This window comes from Sturnus vulgaris, chromosome 5 (assembly GCF_052056855.1).
Source record: "Sturnus vulgaris isolate bStuVul1 chromosome 5, bStuVul1.hap1, whole genome shotgun sequence".
In the NCBI taxonomy this organism is placed as follows: Eukaryota; Metazoa; Chordata; class Aves; order Passeriformes; family Sturnidae; genus Sturnus; species Sturnus vulgaris.
In genome coordinates, this window is record NC_142247.1 from 13,485,024 (window position 1) to 13,502,020 (window position 16,997).

At 41.5% G+C, this 16,997-nt stretch overlaps 1 protein-coding gene and 1 long non-coding RNA gene across 26 annotated transcripts in view; one reads left to right on the forward strand and one right to left on the reverse strand.

Annotated features, from left to right (window-relative positions):
• Nucleotides 1-1,273, reverse strand: part of C2CD5 (C2 calcium dependent domain containing 5) — a 57,003-nt gene extending 55,730 nt beyond the window's left edge. For 15 of the 25 annotated variants that reach the window (XM_014880218.2, XM_088164898.1, XM_014880166.2 and 12 more), the window contains exon 1: nt 1,121-1,272. In XM_014880218.2, the coding sequence (XP_014735704.1) occupies nt 1,121-1,210 (90 nt within the window). In that variant the 5' untranslated portion in view covers nt 1,211-1,272. Of the gene's footprint in view, nt 1-1,120 lie in introns of all 25 variants that reach the window. The other 10 variants (XM_088164891.1, XM_088164892.1, XM_088164885.1 and 7 more) reach the window with 2 other exon arrangements.
• Nucleotides 1,274-1,323: 50 nt separating this feature from the next.
• On the forward strand, nt 1,324-9,098 carry LOC148223568 (uncharacterized). Its single transcript, XR_015803776.1, has 2 exons — nt 1,324-1,657; nt 1,780-9,098. It is a non-coding gene; the product is annotated as an uncharacterized LOC148223568 (long non-coding RNA).
• Nucleotides 9,099-16,997: the final 7,899 nt, after the last annotated feature.

Genomic DNA, 16,997 nt, shown 5'->3' on the forward strand with positions numbered 1-16,997 from the left:
TAGAGTCTAACCAAAATTTTTAGCATCAAATTAAATCAGGATTTATATGCCCCAAATTTATTTTTATATTAATATGATCATATTTTTCAGTGTATACAGGTCCAGAAAGGCATTCTGTCTTCCTACCTTAATCAACCACTCATTTATGGTACACCTCAATCACTATTTGTGGTACAAGACACACATTTTCACAGCACATCATTTTTAAATAGCTCTGTTTTTTCTGAGAGTATGATTCCTGAATCTATGGAATGCTTCTGAAACGTTCTAAGTCATCCATATTGGAAAAAACAAATCAAAAAACATAAAGATCTCGTAAAAGAAATCATAAAGAGGCTTGGATTGGAAGGGAACTTAAAATCCATCTCATTCAAGCCCCTCTGCCATAGGCAGGGATGTCATCCATTGGATCACGTCGCTAGAGCTCGATCCAACCTGGACCTTAAATAATTGCACTTATTTTGCACTTCAACTTATTTTACAATCCCTTCTTGAGAAAGACCCTACATACTGCCTGTTAACTACGTGACTGCAAAAAAGGTTGAAGTTAGATACTCTGGGTGCAATAAAGTAATTTATACACACAAATAATATTAAGTATTTGTTGATTAAAAGCCCCTTTTTAAAATATTTTAATATTTCAAATGTTTTAAAAGGAAATATGAATATTGGCCTTAAAAGTAAAGCCTGTACAACCACTCATGTATTCAGCAACACAACTTATTTAAAGATGATTTTATTACTTCTCCATCTTCCTTGCAACACGTCTGTCTAATCACAGAATCAGTGGTTGGAAATTACCTCTGAGATCACCGAGCCCAAGCTAGGACCGACCACCACCATAACAACCACACCATGGGACTGAGCTCACGTCCAGCCCTAAACACCTCCAGGGACTGCGACTCCTCCGCCTCCCCGGGCAGCCCGTTCTGATGTCTGATCACCCTTTCCATGAAGACGTTCCTGCTGATGTCCCAGCCCGACCGGCCCCGGTGCAGCTCAGGGCGCTATCCCCTCGCCCTGCCGCTGGCTGCCGGCAGCACCGAGGCGCCGGACGGGCCCGGCAGGTGCCTCCGCCGCGCGGGCCCGGCGCGCCCAGCCCGCTCCCCCCGCCACCAACCTCCACGAAGGCGTCCGTCAGATCGCTGGCGCGGTCCATCACCGGCAAATGGCGCCCCGCCACGATCTTGACCTTCAGCTTCCCCGGCATCTTCTTCCTCCCCTCCCCTCCTCCTCCCGCGGCTGCAGGGACAGCGCGACCGCGCCTGTGCCATGGACCGGCGGGCGCGGCGGCTGCGCATGCGCGGGGCTCCGCGGCCGCCCCGCCCTCCCAGCGGGGAGCGGGAAAGGAGTCACAGGATCGGGGAATGATCGTTAGAGCTGGAAGGGAGCTCTGGAGATCGCCCACTGTAATTTCTCTGCCCAGGCAGGGTCACCCAGAGCAGCTGACATAGAAACGTGTTCAAGGGGATTTGGACTTTCTCCAGAGAGGGAGACTCCACGCCCTCCCTGGGCAGCTGTTCCAGGGCTCTGCCGCCTTAAGTGTAAAGAAGTGCTTCCTCACTTTGAGATTAAACTACTTCATAGGCATTGCTCCTTGTTCTGTTACTGGGCACCACTGAAAAGTCTGGCACTGTCCTCTTGGCACTGATTTCAGGTATTTATATACATTAATGAGATCTCCTCTCAGTCTTCTCCAGAATGAACAGGCCCAGCTCTCACAGTCCTTTCTTACTAGTGATGCTTCAGACCTCTCACCATCTTTATTCCCCTCTGCAGGACCTTCTCCAGTATCTCCCTGTTTTTCTTGCCCTGAGGAGCAGAGAACCGGACACAGGACTCCAGATGTGGCCTCACCGGGGCCCAGTAGAGGGGCAGGATCTCCTCCCTTGACCTGCTGGCCACAGTTCCCGATGCACCCCAGGATGCCGCTGGTTTTCCTGGCTGCCAGGACACACCGCCGTCTCGTGGTCAGTTTGTCACCCACCAGGACTCCCAGGTCGTTCCAGAGCTGCTCTCCAGCAGACCAGCCTCAGCCTGTGCTGGTATTTGGGGTTGTCCCTCCCTCCCCAGGTGCGGACCCTAAACCTGGCCTTATCAAAGCCCCCGTGTCGCCCCTGCCCAGCTCTAAGATGGCGCCCGCGGCCTCGGAACGCCGCTGGTGAAAGTCGAGCTCCTGCTCCTCGGTGGGTTCGGCAGCGCGGCGCTGCCCAGGGCAGCCTGAGCAACGGGACATCGAGGAGTTACGGTCCCGGCAGCGGTGGGATGGGCCGGGATCGCATCCCGCATCCTGGCTTGTGTCCCCTGGCGTAGCCTCGGGATGCTCTGCCTTCCAGAGAAAGGAGCTGATGCGCCCTCGGGACGCTCTGCCTTCCCAAGGAAGGACTTGTCCCCATAAATGCTAGGTAGAAGGGAGTCTGGAGCACGGGTGCATCCCCAGGCACTCGGTGGGAGTGTCCTGTAAAGGGTTTAAATACAACACCACCACTCCCCCTCCCCGTGGGTTTGGCTTTGTTTTCTTAATCAAAAGACAAATATTTACAGTATTTGAAGGATTATGGATAGATTAAATGGAATTTATTTATCAGAAATAGGATTTGATACGGTTCTCGCAACCAGGTTATAACTTTCTGATGCCTGAAAAAGCTCTTTGTTTAGGCAATAGCACTGTGGGAGCTTGGCAAAAAGCAAAAGAGCAGGGCCAGGAGTTGGATCAGGTGTGCTCCTAGAAGTGGGGTTATGGAACCGGGTTCTATGAGATCCTGTGGGATATGTGTTGTGCTGCTGGTGTGGTCAGGAGCAGGAACATAAAAGAACCCTTGTGTTTTGGTTAAGCACTTGCCAGGTGTTGAGCCAAATAGTAGATCTGCTGGGATTATTTCCCTTCTTTCTAATCTTACAAAAAGACTAAATAATGTTATGGGCTGGAATGTGATACTCCAAACAAATCAGGTCACTGAAATGCAGCAGCATGTGGTGTAGGGAATTAAGGTAGAGTGGATCTTTGGCTGGCTGTCCTCGGACTACCTGCAGTTAGTCCCACCACTTTGTCTCTTGGGCTTGTTTGGAAGTTACCCTTGGAACAATCCATACTATTGCTAATATTCATCATATCCAAGTAAATTATAAACAGGCTGAATGCTTATTTTTAACTCATCCATCCGTGTTTAAATGGAATACTGTAATGAGACAACAGGAAGGGACGTGGGGGTGCTGGCTGACAGCAGCTGAACATGAGCCAGCTATGCCCTTGTGGCAAGTGGCCAATGGCATCCTGACCTGGATCAGGAATAGTGTGACCAGCTGGACTGTACTTGGCAATGGTGAGGCCTCACCATAAACCTGGCATTCAGTTTTGGGCCCCTCAGGACAAGAAAGACATTGAGGGGCTGGAGTGTGTCCAGAGAAGGAAACAGCTTGGGAAGGGTCTGGAGCACAAGTCCGATGAGGAGCAGCTGAGGGAGCTGGGAGTGTTTAACCTGGAGAAAAGGAGGCTCAGGGGGGACCTTCTCGCTCTCCACAACTCCCTGGCAGGAGGGTGCAGCCAGGTGAGGGTCAGGCTCTGCTCCCAGGAAACCAGGGACAGGACAAGAGGAAATGCCCTCAAACTATGCTGAAGGAGGTTCAGGTTGGGCATCAATAATTTCTTCGTGAGAAGGGTTGTGAAGCATTGGAATGGGCTGCCCAGAGAAGTGAGGGAGTCCCCATCCCTGGGGATTTTCATTTTCGAGAAATGACTGGATGTGGCACTCAGTACTCTAGTTGACAAGGTAGTGATGGGTCAAAGGTTTGACTCAATCTTGAAGCTCTTTTTCAACCTAAATTATTCTGTGAGTCTGAGACTACTCCTAATGCAGGTGTCTTGGTTGGAAAGACAGGTCTTTGCCAAGGAAGACGGGAACCTCCCTTGGAATGGAGAATATGACCCCCTTCCCTTCGAATTATTATAACTTTGAAATTAAGGGTCTTTCAGGCAAAGATGTGGGAAAAGGATTAACAGTTTTTTACTTGCATGTGTAACAAGACAAACAAACAACGACGGCAGCAACACCGCCCAAGAACAGAAAACCCCGGGAAGTCTCTCCGCGCTCCTGAGGCCGTTTCCCCTTCGGTGCAGTTCCGCTCGCAGCCGGCGGGGGCGCTGCGGCCTCCGGTGCGCTGATTCCCTCGCGGCTGCAGGGGGCGCTACAGGTTCGGCCGCGCCCGCCCCATGTGGTAATGGCCGACGGGCTGAGCAGCACGGACGGGCTGCGGCAGGGCCCGCTCACCCGGGACAGCGAGCAAGAGGCGACAGGAACTCGGCAGGGGTGGCAGGAGCCGCGGGGTGTCCCGGCGGGCAGGGGGGGCGCGTGGCTACAGTGTAGCAAAAACCGGATACGTGGCAAAGAAACGGCGGGGCTGGGCAGCGGCAGCCTGGCTCCCCAGCACGGCCGGGAGGGGCTCCCGTGGAGAGGGAGAGGTTCCGGGGTTTTCCCTGGGGTGCCCGAGCAGATGGTGAAAGGTCCTTTTTTGGTGAGGTAAGGTATAAATAAGGTTCCAGTGCAACGGCCGCTCCCACAAGCAGAGCTGCACTCACGGCACAAGGAGACGGAAGCCCGCAGTGGTGGGCAAATCTCCCCGCAGCCACCGCAGCCTGTTTCCCCTGGGAATGCCGAGAGGGGAAGCGAGCAAGGAGCTGCACCCAAGCCCCTTTCCCCGGCGCTAACCTCGCTGTCTCTCTGCTCCCAGCTAAGCTAACAGCAAGCCGCACCCTGCCCGTGGCAACTTCTTTTGTCTCTCTCAAGTACCGATCGTTATGGTTTCGTAGCGACTGATGGGGCAAAATTCCACGAGGGAAAGAAACAAAAGGAAAAATCCTAAACCCCGGCTGCAGTGAAGACAAAGCGCTGGGAAGAGCAAAGAACTAGGAAGGAAATCAGAAGCAGAAAACATTCTACTAATGTTAAGGGTTTCGTTTAGACCAGAAATTAACTTTTTGAGTGGAATCTCCTGATCTCACCTGCTTTAACGTTGTTATGGCTCACATAATCAGGCAGTTATACAGCATATGAGCTGAAAAGTGTAAGGTAGCAGTACATCAAATACACCGTGTAGGTGTTTTAGGGCATTTGGGGCGTGGCGGCAAACTAAAACAGGATTAAATAACCCACCAGAGCTGTGTGTGGTCTGGATGGTGAGTCCTCAGCACTGCTTCACCCTAAAAATGAGTCCACTGATCCACTACACTACTTGTGAACACAACCGTTCTTAACTTCTCTGTTACAGTAAAAAACTACCAGCAGATGGGACTACAAAAAAATTCAAACATTCCTTGTGCATGTTAGATTCGGCATTGTTTGGCATTTTTTCATTTCTGGTGCACTGTTTTAGAGCCCGAGTTTGAGGGAATGTAAAATAAATTCTTGGACTTCAAACAAGCAAAAACAATATATAAGTAAACTTTGTCATGTATTCTTTATTTCTAACAAAACTTCTGCTTATTTGCTGCTTTTGCCAGCTAGCCTCACAAATGTTGCCTAGTGAACATTTCCTTTGGGATTATGAAATACAGGGATTAATGCAATGCATATTTTTCTTGAAAGATTTCTGAGGATCCAGCTTTTTCAATGGAAGATTCTACTAAACAAGGAACTAGGAATCAGGAAACACCTGTTTTGGAGAGCCAGTTCCAATCTGGTTTTTAAGTACTTGGAAATATGAATTAGGTATGATTTAATGCCTTAAGAAACCTGCTTGGTGTATTAGACCTGCCTTGGGGCTGAGGATTTTCTATACAGAATGAGACCTGTCTTTCCATAAATTAGCATGTTACTTCCCACATTTCCTGCCAATAGCATTCCAGTTCTCTAGGGCCAGCAAGGACTTGTGAAAGCAGGGAGTCAGCTGGAAGTATACTCAGACCTCTAGAATTTATAAGCTACTTGAGGCTACCAAAATAGCATTAAATTTTCATCGGTTTTAGGCAAATATAATGAATGGATATACTGGAAACTAAAGCTATAGTATGTACATGCTCAGTAATAGTCATGCCAGAACTCCACAGAAAACAGTAAAAGGTGTATTTTCATAGTATGGAAAAAAAGAGATGTGATATCTGACTTTGCATTTCAGTATCTAGATTGTTTCTTGCTGAGGTTTTTACCTTCTGCTTAGAAGTGATGTTTTAGTAATTTATGACAACAGAAGTCCTGAAGTAGTTTCAACTACTATATGCTTAAAGAACAGCATTATCTTACTTGAGGAGGTATTGTTATGTATTAAATTGCATTGTAGCTAAACTAAACAACCAATAATATTGCTAATTATAATATAAAAGGCATCTTGTGTGGAACAGTGAGTGTCAGAAAAATAGCATCATTTTTTGTGGGTGATTTTGCCATTTAAATGTAATGATCCATGTGTTCCTTCTTTTTCAGTTTTAAGTAAGATAGAGTTTGTGATAGATATGCATGTTGTAGCCTTAGTTCGGAAATTGATACTTCAAAGATAAGGTTTTCCTTGTAACTTCAGTCTGCTGACCCATCACATCAGGGTAGGTTTCAATTATATTGGTTTACCACCCTTCAAGATACAGATTAGAAGGTGGTGGTCTAGGTTTTCCTCAGGTTACAGCAGGGCCTGGGACGTGGTGAGTTGTCTCTTATCCGCAGGGAAAAGTGCTTTTAGTTTAGATTGCTTTGAGTTGATTTAAACAGAAATGAATTTAAAACTTTTTGGAGAGGTTTTAGTTTGTTGAAACACAACAAAAAATGCTCTTTATCTCTGGTCCACAGAAGATACTGGCTCCATTTCTACTGCAGTTACTGTCATAAGTAGTCTTTGAAATAGGAATCTTTCAGCTACCTACCATCAACACAGGAAACTGTAGTGTCAGATTTTGGTTTCTGGAAAAATCCCTGTATTTCTCTGTAAAACTAACTACACGTTTCAAATCAATCCAGCTTAAATCTAGTGGACACCAATCCAAAAATATTTTTAATGATGCTCATAGGGGTTCTGTATGGATCCTTAGTAAAGAACCTCTGCATCCTGGGAAAAAAAAAAAAAAAAAACAAACAGAAAACCAACCAACCAAACAAACAAACAAACAAATTTCCTTTTGGTCTGTATGTGCTGTGCCGTGTGTCCACTGCAAGGATATGGGGGGGCAAATCCTGGGATAAGGGAAAAATCCCAGTCACTTCTGTTTATAATTACCTGTAAGTATCTGATTGACATTGCAACCCTAATCCCTCTCATTAGATTAAAAGATGGAGTGAAATCCTCTCTCAATATAATCAGTAAGATGAAAATGTCACCCTGAAATGAAGAGATGGGGTTTATTATGAGCAAGTCTTCATTAATGTGGTTTCTGATTTACACTAGAGGAGCTCGCTGTAGTTAGACTGTTTAAACACAAGATTAGAGCAATATTAATGTCTGTTACCATCTACTGGAACAAAATCCTGCTACCATAAGAATCTCTAATATAACAGTGTGGTAAGGGAAGGATGGAAGCCTGAGCAGGACTAATTCAAACTTAAAATATATACTTCATTTTGACTCTTAATTACTATTAATCTAACACTGCCAATTCTACCACTAAATAACCTAATTCCACATCTGTGTGTCTTTTAAATATCCCATAATATGTATGAAAAAAGCCTATCCAATGAAACTCTTATTCCAATAATATTCAAAGTAATATTCCCGTGAAGATCTAGTGAATTGAATAAAACCTGGTTGTCCTTTAAGGGAAAAAAATAATTATTCTCAAGGTTTACATTGAAGTGGGCAAAAATAAAACCCATATGTCATAGTCCTAAAATTATATTTCTGGGAGTTTTTTATGTACACTTGTTTCCTGTGTATCAAATGAAATTATTTCATTTGGAAAGGAGATCTTAACACTTTGTATTCTTCTGAATGTGACGCCTTTCCAACAGTCTACCCATGTCAATCTTCTGTGGACTTCAGCAGTTTGGCGTTTGGTCCATATCAAGCAGTTTGTAAAAATAATAGTTATAATTCTGTTTCATTACACTATTGCTGTCTGAAGGTCTCGATTTCCATCTAGACTTGAAAGAAACTGGATAAAATAAATATTCACTAACACAGGAATGAATGCATTTGCCTACAGAGGGAATCAAACAACTGGATCCAATGCCACCTTCCTAGCCAGTAATTTTATATAATTTCTCTTTTTCACAGTTCTGTGAGGGATAGAAGTTGGTTGTTTTTTATGAGTGGCAATGTCATGATTGGGATATCAGTTCACAGAGACTGAACCAGAACCCATGTGCACATGCTCTAGCAAAGATATTGAGTTACAAGCAGTAGAATAATAATAGCTACTCAGAGTCCTTCCCATGTACCAAGTCCTAGTTAATTTGCCAACACCTAGTAAATAATTTAATTAAATGTAGTTGTCAGCAGCAGTCTTTATAGCATTAAAAAAAAAAGAAGTCCTTCAGTGACACTTTCAGAATTTCTGCCTTTTTACCTCTTAAGAGTCGAGGCAAATGAGATATTTAATTGTGTCAGTAATATGTATGACACTTCCACAGTTATTACAAGTTACATTTACTGGTTATGTTACGTTATGTTATGTTAAGTTAGTACTTTCCTTTTTCCTGCCTAAATGTAATAAATAGATCATTTATTCAGGTCCCACACCAAACCATGGACATATTAATGAATGTATATATTTTTATATTGAAATCGCTGTCATGATCAAAGGTGATGATCCTGCAATTTTGAAATATTTTAGTGCTCATCAACAACTATGGCACAGACAACAAGAGCACGTAAGTGCTGCTCCACAGGTCAGTCTGTGCTGCCAAGGAGATTGTTTTAACTGTAGTAACAGCATAAACTATCTTTAGAATAGTCTTCAAAATACTTCACAAGGTATGCAAGATATTCTCTGGTGCATTAAAGACATTAAACTGGATTATAATCAAAACAATAAATATTTATCTTCTAAAACATGGAATGCAGTTATTAATAACCATGTGATGCTTTTGCTTCATGTGTTCAATTTGAAATGTACATGATGATGTGAGTTATTAAATGTTAAAGTATTAAATATATAAAAAATAAAACTCATTAACAAAGCAGACCACTGAGTTTTGGTTTTAGGAGCATGTAATGCTTCACATCCAACTTCTTTACAAAAGTGTAATTCAAGCTTCCTACACAATGATACCTATTTGTTGTCAGAACATGATACAGGGGGGTTTGTGTTGTGACAAGCCAAGGGAGACTGAAGAGGCTCAGGATCTGAATTCTGAGTCTTCTTATCTATGCCTGATGGGTTAATGGAATAAAATTAATAATTCTAACAAAGCAAATAATTATTTTAGGCCTATCTTTATTCCCACCTGAGGTCAGACGGAAATATCCATTCACAGACAAAGCAGAAATGTTCAAGAACTGCCGGATAATCCCACAAACCTTTTAAAAACTCTTAATTTATATCTGGCTGTGGATTCATATAACTCCGTTATGTACAGTGGAAAGAAGATGGTCTTGGTATTGATCATTCCTTATTATCCAACAGGAATTAATCCAATTCACTTTCTTGATTATTAGATATTTGAACAAACTCAAACTACTTACCATCTTAATTATAAACTAAAAACTCCTGTCCAGTAAAAGCAGGCTAGAGGAGAATCCTATGATTGGTGCTTGTTCTTTGATTACTGTCTTAATTCACTCCAGGCAGAGCTGTCTTCAATGCTACATTTGACCCTGTTAACAGAAATTTATGGGGCTATTGAAATGCAAGGACAGTGTCTTCAGACTGCCATCAAAGCACAAAAATTCCCATTTATCAGGCCTGTGCTGCCTTTCTCTGCTTTTATGTATGGAAGAATTATGATCATCACCTTGGAATTATTTCTTGATAGCAGCTGAGGGAGATGTTGCTTTGATTTTCTTAGCCAAGATTATTATGTGCAGCACGACTTGAGAAATTCTTGCTAAATAAATTGCTTAATTATACCGAAGAGTTCTGCAAAATAACTGTGCATCTTCCTAGCACCAAAGCACCTAGCAGCTGGGAAAATTCTGCCAAAATTAAAAAAAACCTAATATTAAACCAAAATAAGGAGAAACACTATTGTATTTGAAGAAATAATAAAAGAATCCCTCTCTACAGTAGCTGAGAGTTTTAATGTACACAATTATATGACTGCCATCCTGTAAGAGCTGTATCCTACAATTTAAACTCTTGGAGTAAGAAAGATCTCCACTATCTTGCTGTTATTAATATAAGGACTAAGAACAGACCATCCTTTGCTAATTTTAGCAGTCTGAAAAAGGCAAGGAGAAATAAAAATATTCCAGTACATCCATCCTCATGTTTGAACACGTTCACTAAATTTGTGTCATAATTTTACACTCCCAGCCTTGAGATATTTCACAGATGGCTTTCTAGTAGTATGAAAACCTACTGGGCTTCCTGATCTTATTGCTGTGAGTGCTGAACCCTCCAGTGAAGAAATGTATTTAGTCAGTTTGCGAAGGACAACCATTCCAAGAATTTGTCACAAAGCATAGCTGTGATCTGTGTGAAGGCCTAATTCCAAGTCTGAAGAATTAACTGCTGTTATATGGAGTTTCTTATTTCATCTGTGGCTTTCCTTTCCAGTGATTTTCCTCTTATGCCAGAGATTATCTCAAAGCACTGTGGTAAATTTCAGTGCCTCAGATCAATAGATTAATCACTTCATCAGCCTTCACTTTTTTTTTTGGCGGATTGTTTTGAAATTAAGACAGCTCTAATATTATTTTAACCTTGTTTTTGTTTGCATGTGTGGAGAAACAGCTTCATAACACTGATCTTCAAGTTTAAAAATGCACAAACTGTCTCAGATAACATTTGAAACATTTTTCTTGAATATCCGCCATGTACAATCTTGCTGAATAAACACATGCATGTAGGGCTTGGTTTTGGTTTTTAGCTGTCTCTGAGATAAGACAACATGTGAACTATCCCAATAGATGAGTTGTACCACAGATAGATAAGAATTTACGTGTAGCCACAGATGTGGGGTTGGTAGTTGGTGTGATCAGACTACTCATAGTCCAAGAGCTGAGTTAAGACCTAGGGGAAACTCTGCTAGGAGTGTCTGGCTTATTATCCATGAGTAGGAATTCTCATGGACACGTTATGAAGTGTTTGACATGCACACACACAATCTGTTTAACTGTCGTGGACTCTGATACTCCTCTGAGCCAGGAATCCTTAGCGTGGTGCCTTAGACAGATGAGAGCATGGGAGAGAACTAAGAGGCAAAATATCTTTGGGATTGATGCTACCAAGGTGGGGAACCAGTGGAAAAGTGTGGAAAGGATGATGACTCCCCCTGCCATTTTAGATATTTGCCTGTCCTTTGTAATTCACAACTTCCAAGGTTGTTTTTTTTTTTTTCTCAGGGATTGTTAGATAAGCATAAAAATGGTTTCCATGGACACTTTCTGTTATCTGCTTGCAGCAGAGAAGTAACAGCTCAGTCTTTCAGATGCAGGTTTTGCAGCTCCGATCTTCCCCAGCCTCTAACTGAGGCTGTGTTATCAGAGCAGGCTGTTAGAGAAGAGAGAAGTTGTATTTCAAATCTCTCTGTGATACAGAGTGGCTCCAGAGGAAAGAGAACCTTCACCTCATAAACAAGACATGTGTCAGTTTCATTTTCTGTTCATGGTGGTTGACTTTTTTTTCCACACAGCGACTGAAAATTACTTTGTTATGTAGTAAAATGCAATCCTCACTTGCAGCTTTGTTAACTGGAAGTATCTAAATTGTGATGAACAAAACCAGGTAGTTGAAATTGGTGCAGCTGAAAAGTAATCTGGAAAAAGAATAATTCTGTTATAACCATATGGTCAGATGCACAGAAGTATTAAAACTCTTAACTGGGAATGGGCCAGTTGTACACTGGGTTGTGCTTCTCTGCATAACTCTCCTCATTCCAAATTGCAGCAACTGAAAATACTGGGATGGTGACTTTTAAGTACAGCTCTAGCATTCCTGAGAATGTCTGGTATTCCTTACAGATATTACACTATCCAGAATTAAGAAGCCTCCTATTTTTGATTCAGTCTTGAAGAGGACACAGTGATTAAGATTCTTGTGATTTAATTATGCGTGTTGTTTGGTTGGGGTTTTGGGTTTTGTTTTGTTTTTTGGGGGGTTTTGTGTGTGTGTGTGTGTTTTTGTGGTGGTTTGTTTTTGTTGTTGTTGTTTAATTGAAACATTTCTTGTCCCTATTGCTCATATTTGAAGTCTTTAGGACCTCTGTGCACGATTAGAAATTTCCAGCTAGAACTCCAGTATCAGTTTATGCCTGATTTATTTTTTGCACGCTAATGTTGTTTTATAGCCTAAATGTTTATTTTGCCTTCGGAATACATCTGTGCAGAAACTTGTGATGGATGGTTCTGTCCACACACAGCTCCTCTGGTACTAGGTGGAACTAGCCAAGCTGCAGGCTTCTCTCACAAGAGCATGGGAGTCACCATTTACTTTATTATGCTATTATCCTTTATCCATACTTGTTTTGTTTTTCTGGTTTGTTTTTTAATGTAGACCTGAAATGGACATGGTATTTCAGATGAGGTCTCAACAGTGTCTGTACTACAGGGCTCCTACTTCTTTAACACCATGTACCTCTGGATTTGCAGGTAGTCCCTGCTGTGACTGCCTTTTCTAATACATTCTGGGATTCCTTCTGCCTTTTTGACAAGTGTATCATATTAGTGAAACAGACAGGTTTATAAAAACCAGAGTAGGGCTCATTCACAGTGCAAATATAAAAACATAAGTACAGAAACTAAAACCTAATCTATGTATGTTCTACACATGCAGCATCAGTTGATGGACAGCTGGGCTTGTGCATGAAAAAAACACCGAGAATTATCCTTCTGGGGACCTGGATTTCCTCAGCAGCCTCTGGAGGTCTGGGGAGCTCATTCAGGCAGGAGAAAGGCTTGGTGACAGGACCCTGTTTCCCTCAGATCTCCACGCCAATGTGCAGCAGCGCTTGTTCTGAATACTCAATGCAGGAAAAGGTTCTAATTCTTACAGAACAGCAAACCAGGAAATTTAAAACATACTAAAGATGACTAAATTAATATTTAACATCCTTTTGAATATATACACAATGCAATATATGACTCTCACTGCTAATTTCTGCAGAAGTTTATTTGCAGACCCAGCGGCTTTCCACCACAGACATGAAAAATAATCTAATGCCAGATGATAACAGTGATCCACTCTTCCATTACCAGCTGCATCCAAGAAGTAGAGGCTTCCAAAAACAGGTGAATACATTTTAATGTTCCCTAAAAATACACAGTATTCAATAAAAAAAGTTGGAAGAAAAAAATTGCCTCCTGACTTTTGACAATTTAATTTATACTATATGAGAATGAGATTTTATCACCCTTATCTTAATTATCCTTAACTTGGTATGTGCAATAACTGCTTATATTATTATCAGCTCTAAAATCATTCAACCACAAAATTTACCTAAACTGCCCAAAGCACTATTTTCTATATGCCTATCTCAGCTAAAAATGCCTTTCTGTAATTTATTCTAAATTTATTGGACATAAATTTTATTGCATGAATTCCCTGTTTTGCTGATAAGGGTCATAGAATTAATGATTAGTTTTTGGAAAAAGTTTCCATAGACTGTACCTATGGAAACAGCTTATCTTATTTTTTAAATGCCTGTACTGCTTTCACTCACCTTGTGTTCACATGGAACACCTTTTCCTCATGTAAAACTGGAATTACCTTTGGGGTTTTGTAAAAGAGGATCATAGACATGAGAAATGCTTCTCCATGGCTTCTTCTGTGCCTATTTCAGCTGTTTCTTGAAATTCAAGCCTAAGGTTCTCTATCATTCAGCTTTTCTATCATCCCCCCTGCCCTATTAAGATTGTGTTTCCCAATACAGTATTCAAAACCCCGAAGCCTGTACTAATTACATTTCATTTTCTAACATTTTTCTGATCTTGATTATGGTTTCGGCAACTGCATCAGAAGTGTGCTTTGTTCTTGTATTTGTATTCTACTCTGTGATCCTTCCAATACAAAATTCAGATTTTGCAAGGCTCTTTTGACCAAGTAAAACCTCTTATTTGTGATCCTTGCTGTCCTGGAGAAGCCTCACTTTTTGAGCAGCTAACTGAGGAAAGAATGCTGGAAAACACCACGAAGATAAAAAAGGCAAAGTAAAATACATCAGAGAGGAGCAGAAGCCAAGAATATTTCTGGAAGCAATTAAGGAGCTTGCTTTATAAAAGAGTAAGCAAGGGAGATATTATAGGGAAAATAGTTTTGGCCAGAGGTTTAGGTTTTGGCATCAACTTTTGTGGTAGAAAGGTTTTCCTTGGTGGAAGAAATGTAAATCCCCGACCAGCAGAAAGTGAACTGCCAATAAGCTGTGACCTTAAATTCATCAAGCAGATTTTAAAGGTGACTTTTTTTTTCCTGGAAGTTCAGATATTTGAGTTTGTTCTGCTTTCTTCATCACACTGTGGTGCTGCCTTGTAAGAAGGGATCTGATTGGGGCTGTGTCAGAACTGGTTTGGGGAAACTTTAAGAATCACACAGGAATTGACCTTGAACGAATGACTTTATGCAACTTGGCAAAGCAAAGGAAGGCAATGATTTATTGAACTAGAAGTGGTTGTCCTAGAGCTGCTATCTCATGGATTCCACTTGTCCACCACTGAGGGTGTATGAACAGCATTGCAGGTTTTATAAAATACATAAATCTGGGCAATTGATCCATCAGATGACAGCATCAGCCAATCTACCCTTCTACCATTCCTTCAATATTCCTGCTTTTGTGTACTTGTGGGTTTTTATCACTTGGAGTTTCCTGTTCCCAAAGACGTGAGAAACAAATACTTGTAAAGGAAAGCAGGGCGTTCAGTGTTCACAGAATGGTCTGGAAGCATTTTTGCCATTTAGTCATCATAAAAAACTCAGTGGACAGCTTTTAGCGCCTTTCTCTTAGTAATATATTTTGATAACATAATCAATAACTACATATTAATGGCTTTCCACTGTTGCTTTCCACTGAGCTGGTGAAACCAGAAAGATTATTTCCTGGTTTTAAAAAAAAAAAAAAAAAAAAAAAAAAAAAAAAAGGAGGAAAGATGATTATCAGGAATGCTGTTAGAATGTAAAACACTTCTAGAGAAACCAAAAGCAAATCGCTCAAGTTCCCCACTTTTTTGCATTATAATGACTTGTAGCAGACATTCAAAAAAGCTGCTGACTGGCTACTTTGGTCCCTCTAAGCATTCCTTTAATGCTGAAGATTAAATAAATACATTACTACAGAGCATGAACAAGTGATTTTTAAAAATTATTATTTTTGAGAAGAGGGAGCTGGATTAGATAAAGTCATTCCTCTGAGAAGTAATGCCTCCAAAGCAATCTTTCAACGAAAACAAAAATAAAACCAAAACAACAAAAGAAAACCAAATAATACAAAACCAAAAAGAGTCTTAATTAGCAGAACTAGCTGACATGCTGTTCTTTAAAAGTTAAATATGTACATCAGCTGGAGATAGGATATCAAATATCAGTAGGGAGAGCAGCAGGAAACTTTTTCCACTGGATGAAAGGGATAAAAAGAAGAAAAACAAGCCTCGGTTGCAGGAACAGCTGACTAAGCGCCTGACATACTCGAAACACAGCCAGTTGTAACAAATACCAGAGAAAACAGTATCTTCTAAACAAAAATTCTCCTAACGTAGAAGCTTAAAATCTAAATAAAAATGTAACTATCAGAATAACATTGAAGCAATAGATACACGGATCGCAAAAAAACCGAAGTGGGGCAGCTGCTATTGCTTGCACAAGATTTTCTCTGCACTCTGGGGGGACCTCAGCCTTCAGGGATTGCGGGCATGGAGGCCCAGCTGACATAGAAATGCAAAATTCCAGTGAGGGAGAAAGAGTCAGAGGCATGGCTCCACACCTCTGGTGCTTTGCGGGGGAGGACGGGGGAGGGCTGAGGGGGAAAGCCCAAATGAATGCTCTTCTCTTTTCACATGTTAAAAGCTTGGTGGATTCAAAAAACCACAAACCTTACTAGTGTGTCACATCTTCAAGTGCAAAGACTGCAGAGGTGGATCTGCTACACAATCCAAAATATTTTAAGGGAAGAGGAGAAAGAAGTAGAATTTAGGAAAGCTGGTAAAGATTACGTGTTTGCTTACACTGCAGTGAGACTTCCAGTTCTCTTTCAAGATGTTTTGATAAAACTTAAACTCTGAATTACACTAGCACTGGGAACTCCTAGTAAGACACAATGTTCTTGTAGCAAGTCTTGATACCTTCTCCTTGATTACCCCCTGTTGCTTAATGCTGGTTGTCCAAGCTGCAGGAGCCAGGGAAGCAATTCTCCTGCCCTGCAGTCCTCTGTGCTTCCTGTGGCTGTTGAACTCTGTAGCCCTATGGAAGGGAAGATAGAGAATTGGGCAAAATTTGGCCCTTTACCTTTGGTATAGTTGCTATAATTTTATTAGATTTTATTTATTTTCTATCATAATATTGTTTTACTTTTCCAAGAGGAATACACAGCTTTATTATCCTTAAAATGTAGTTTAACTAATGTTCCAAGATCTCCCTTAAGAAAAATATAAATGAAGCTGACTAACTTAGTAATCTTCTATGCTTAGTGACAGTTGCAGACAAGTCTGTAAAAGATATTTACAACCTATGATTAAATATCAGGCTGTTCTGAGCTGTTCTTCTCTTGTGCCCACGATACTTCTTTTGCCAGCCCCCTGAGAATCAATGCCTTGGGAGTAAATAAAATCTCTAAGGTGGATAATGAAATAACCCTGAAAACAATAATAATAATAATCTGTAGGGCTTTCAAAAGCAGCCTGAGATGATGACCTACAGGTTGTAGGCTCCATTTGTTCAGTAATTCCCAATTATAGGAATTAAAACTATCTTTGGAATTTAATGGCCTAGTGAAATT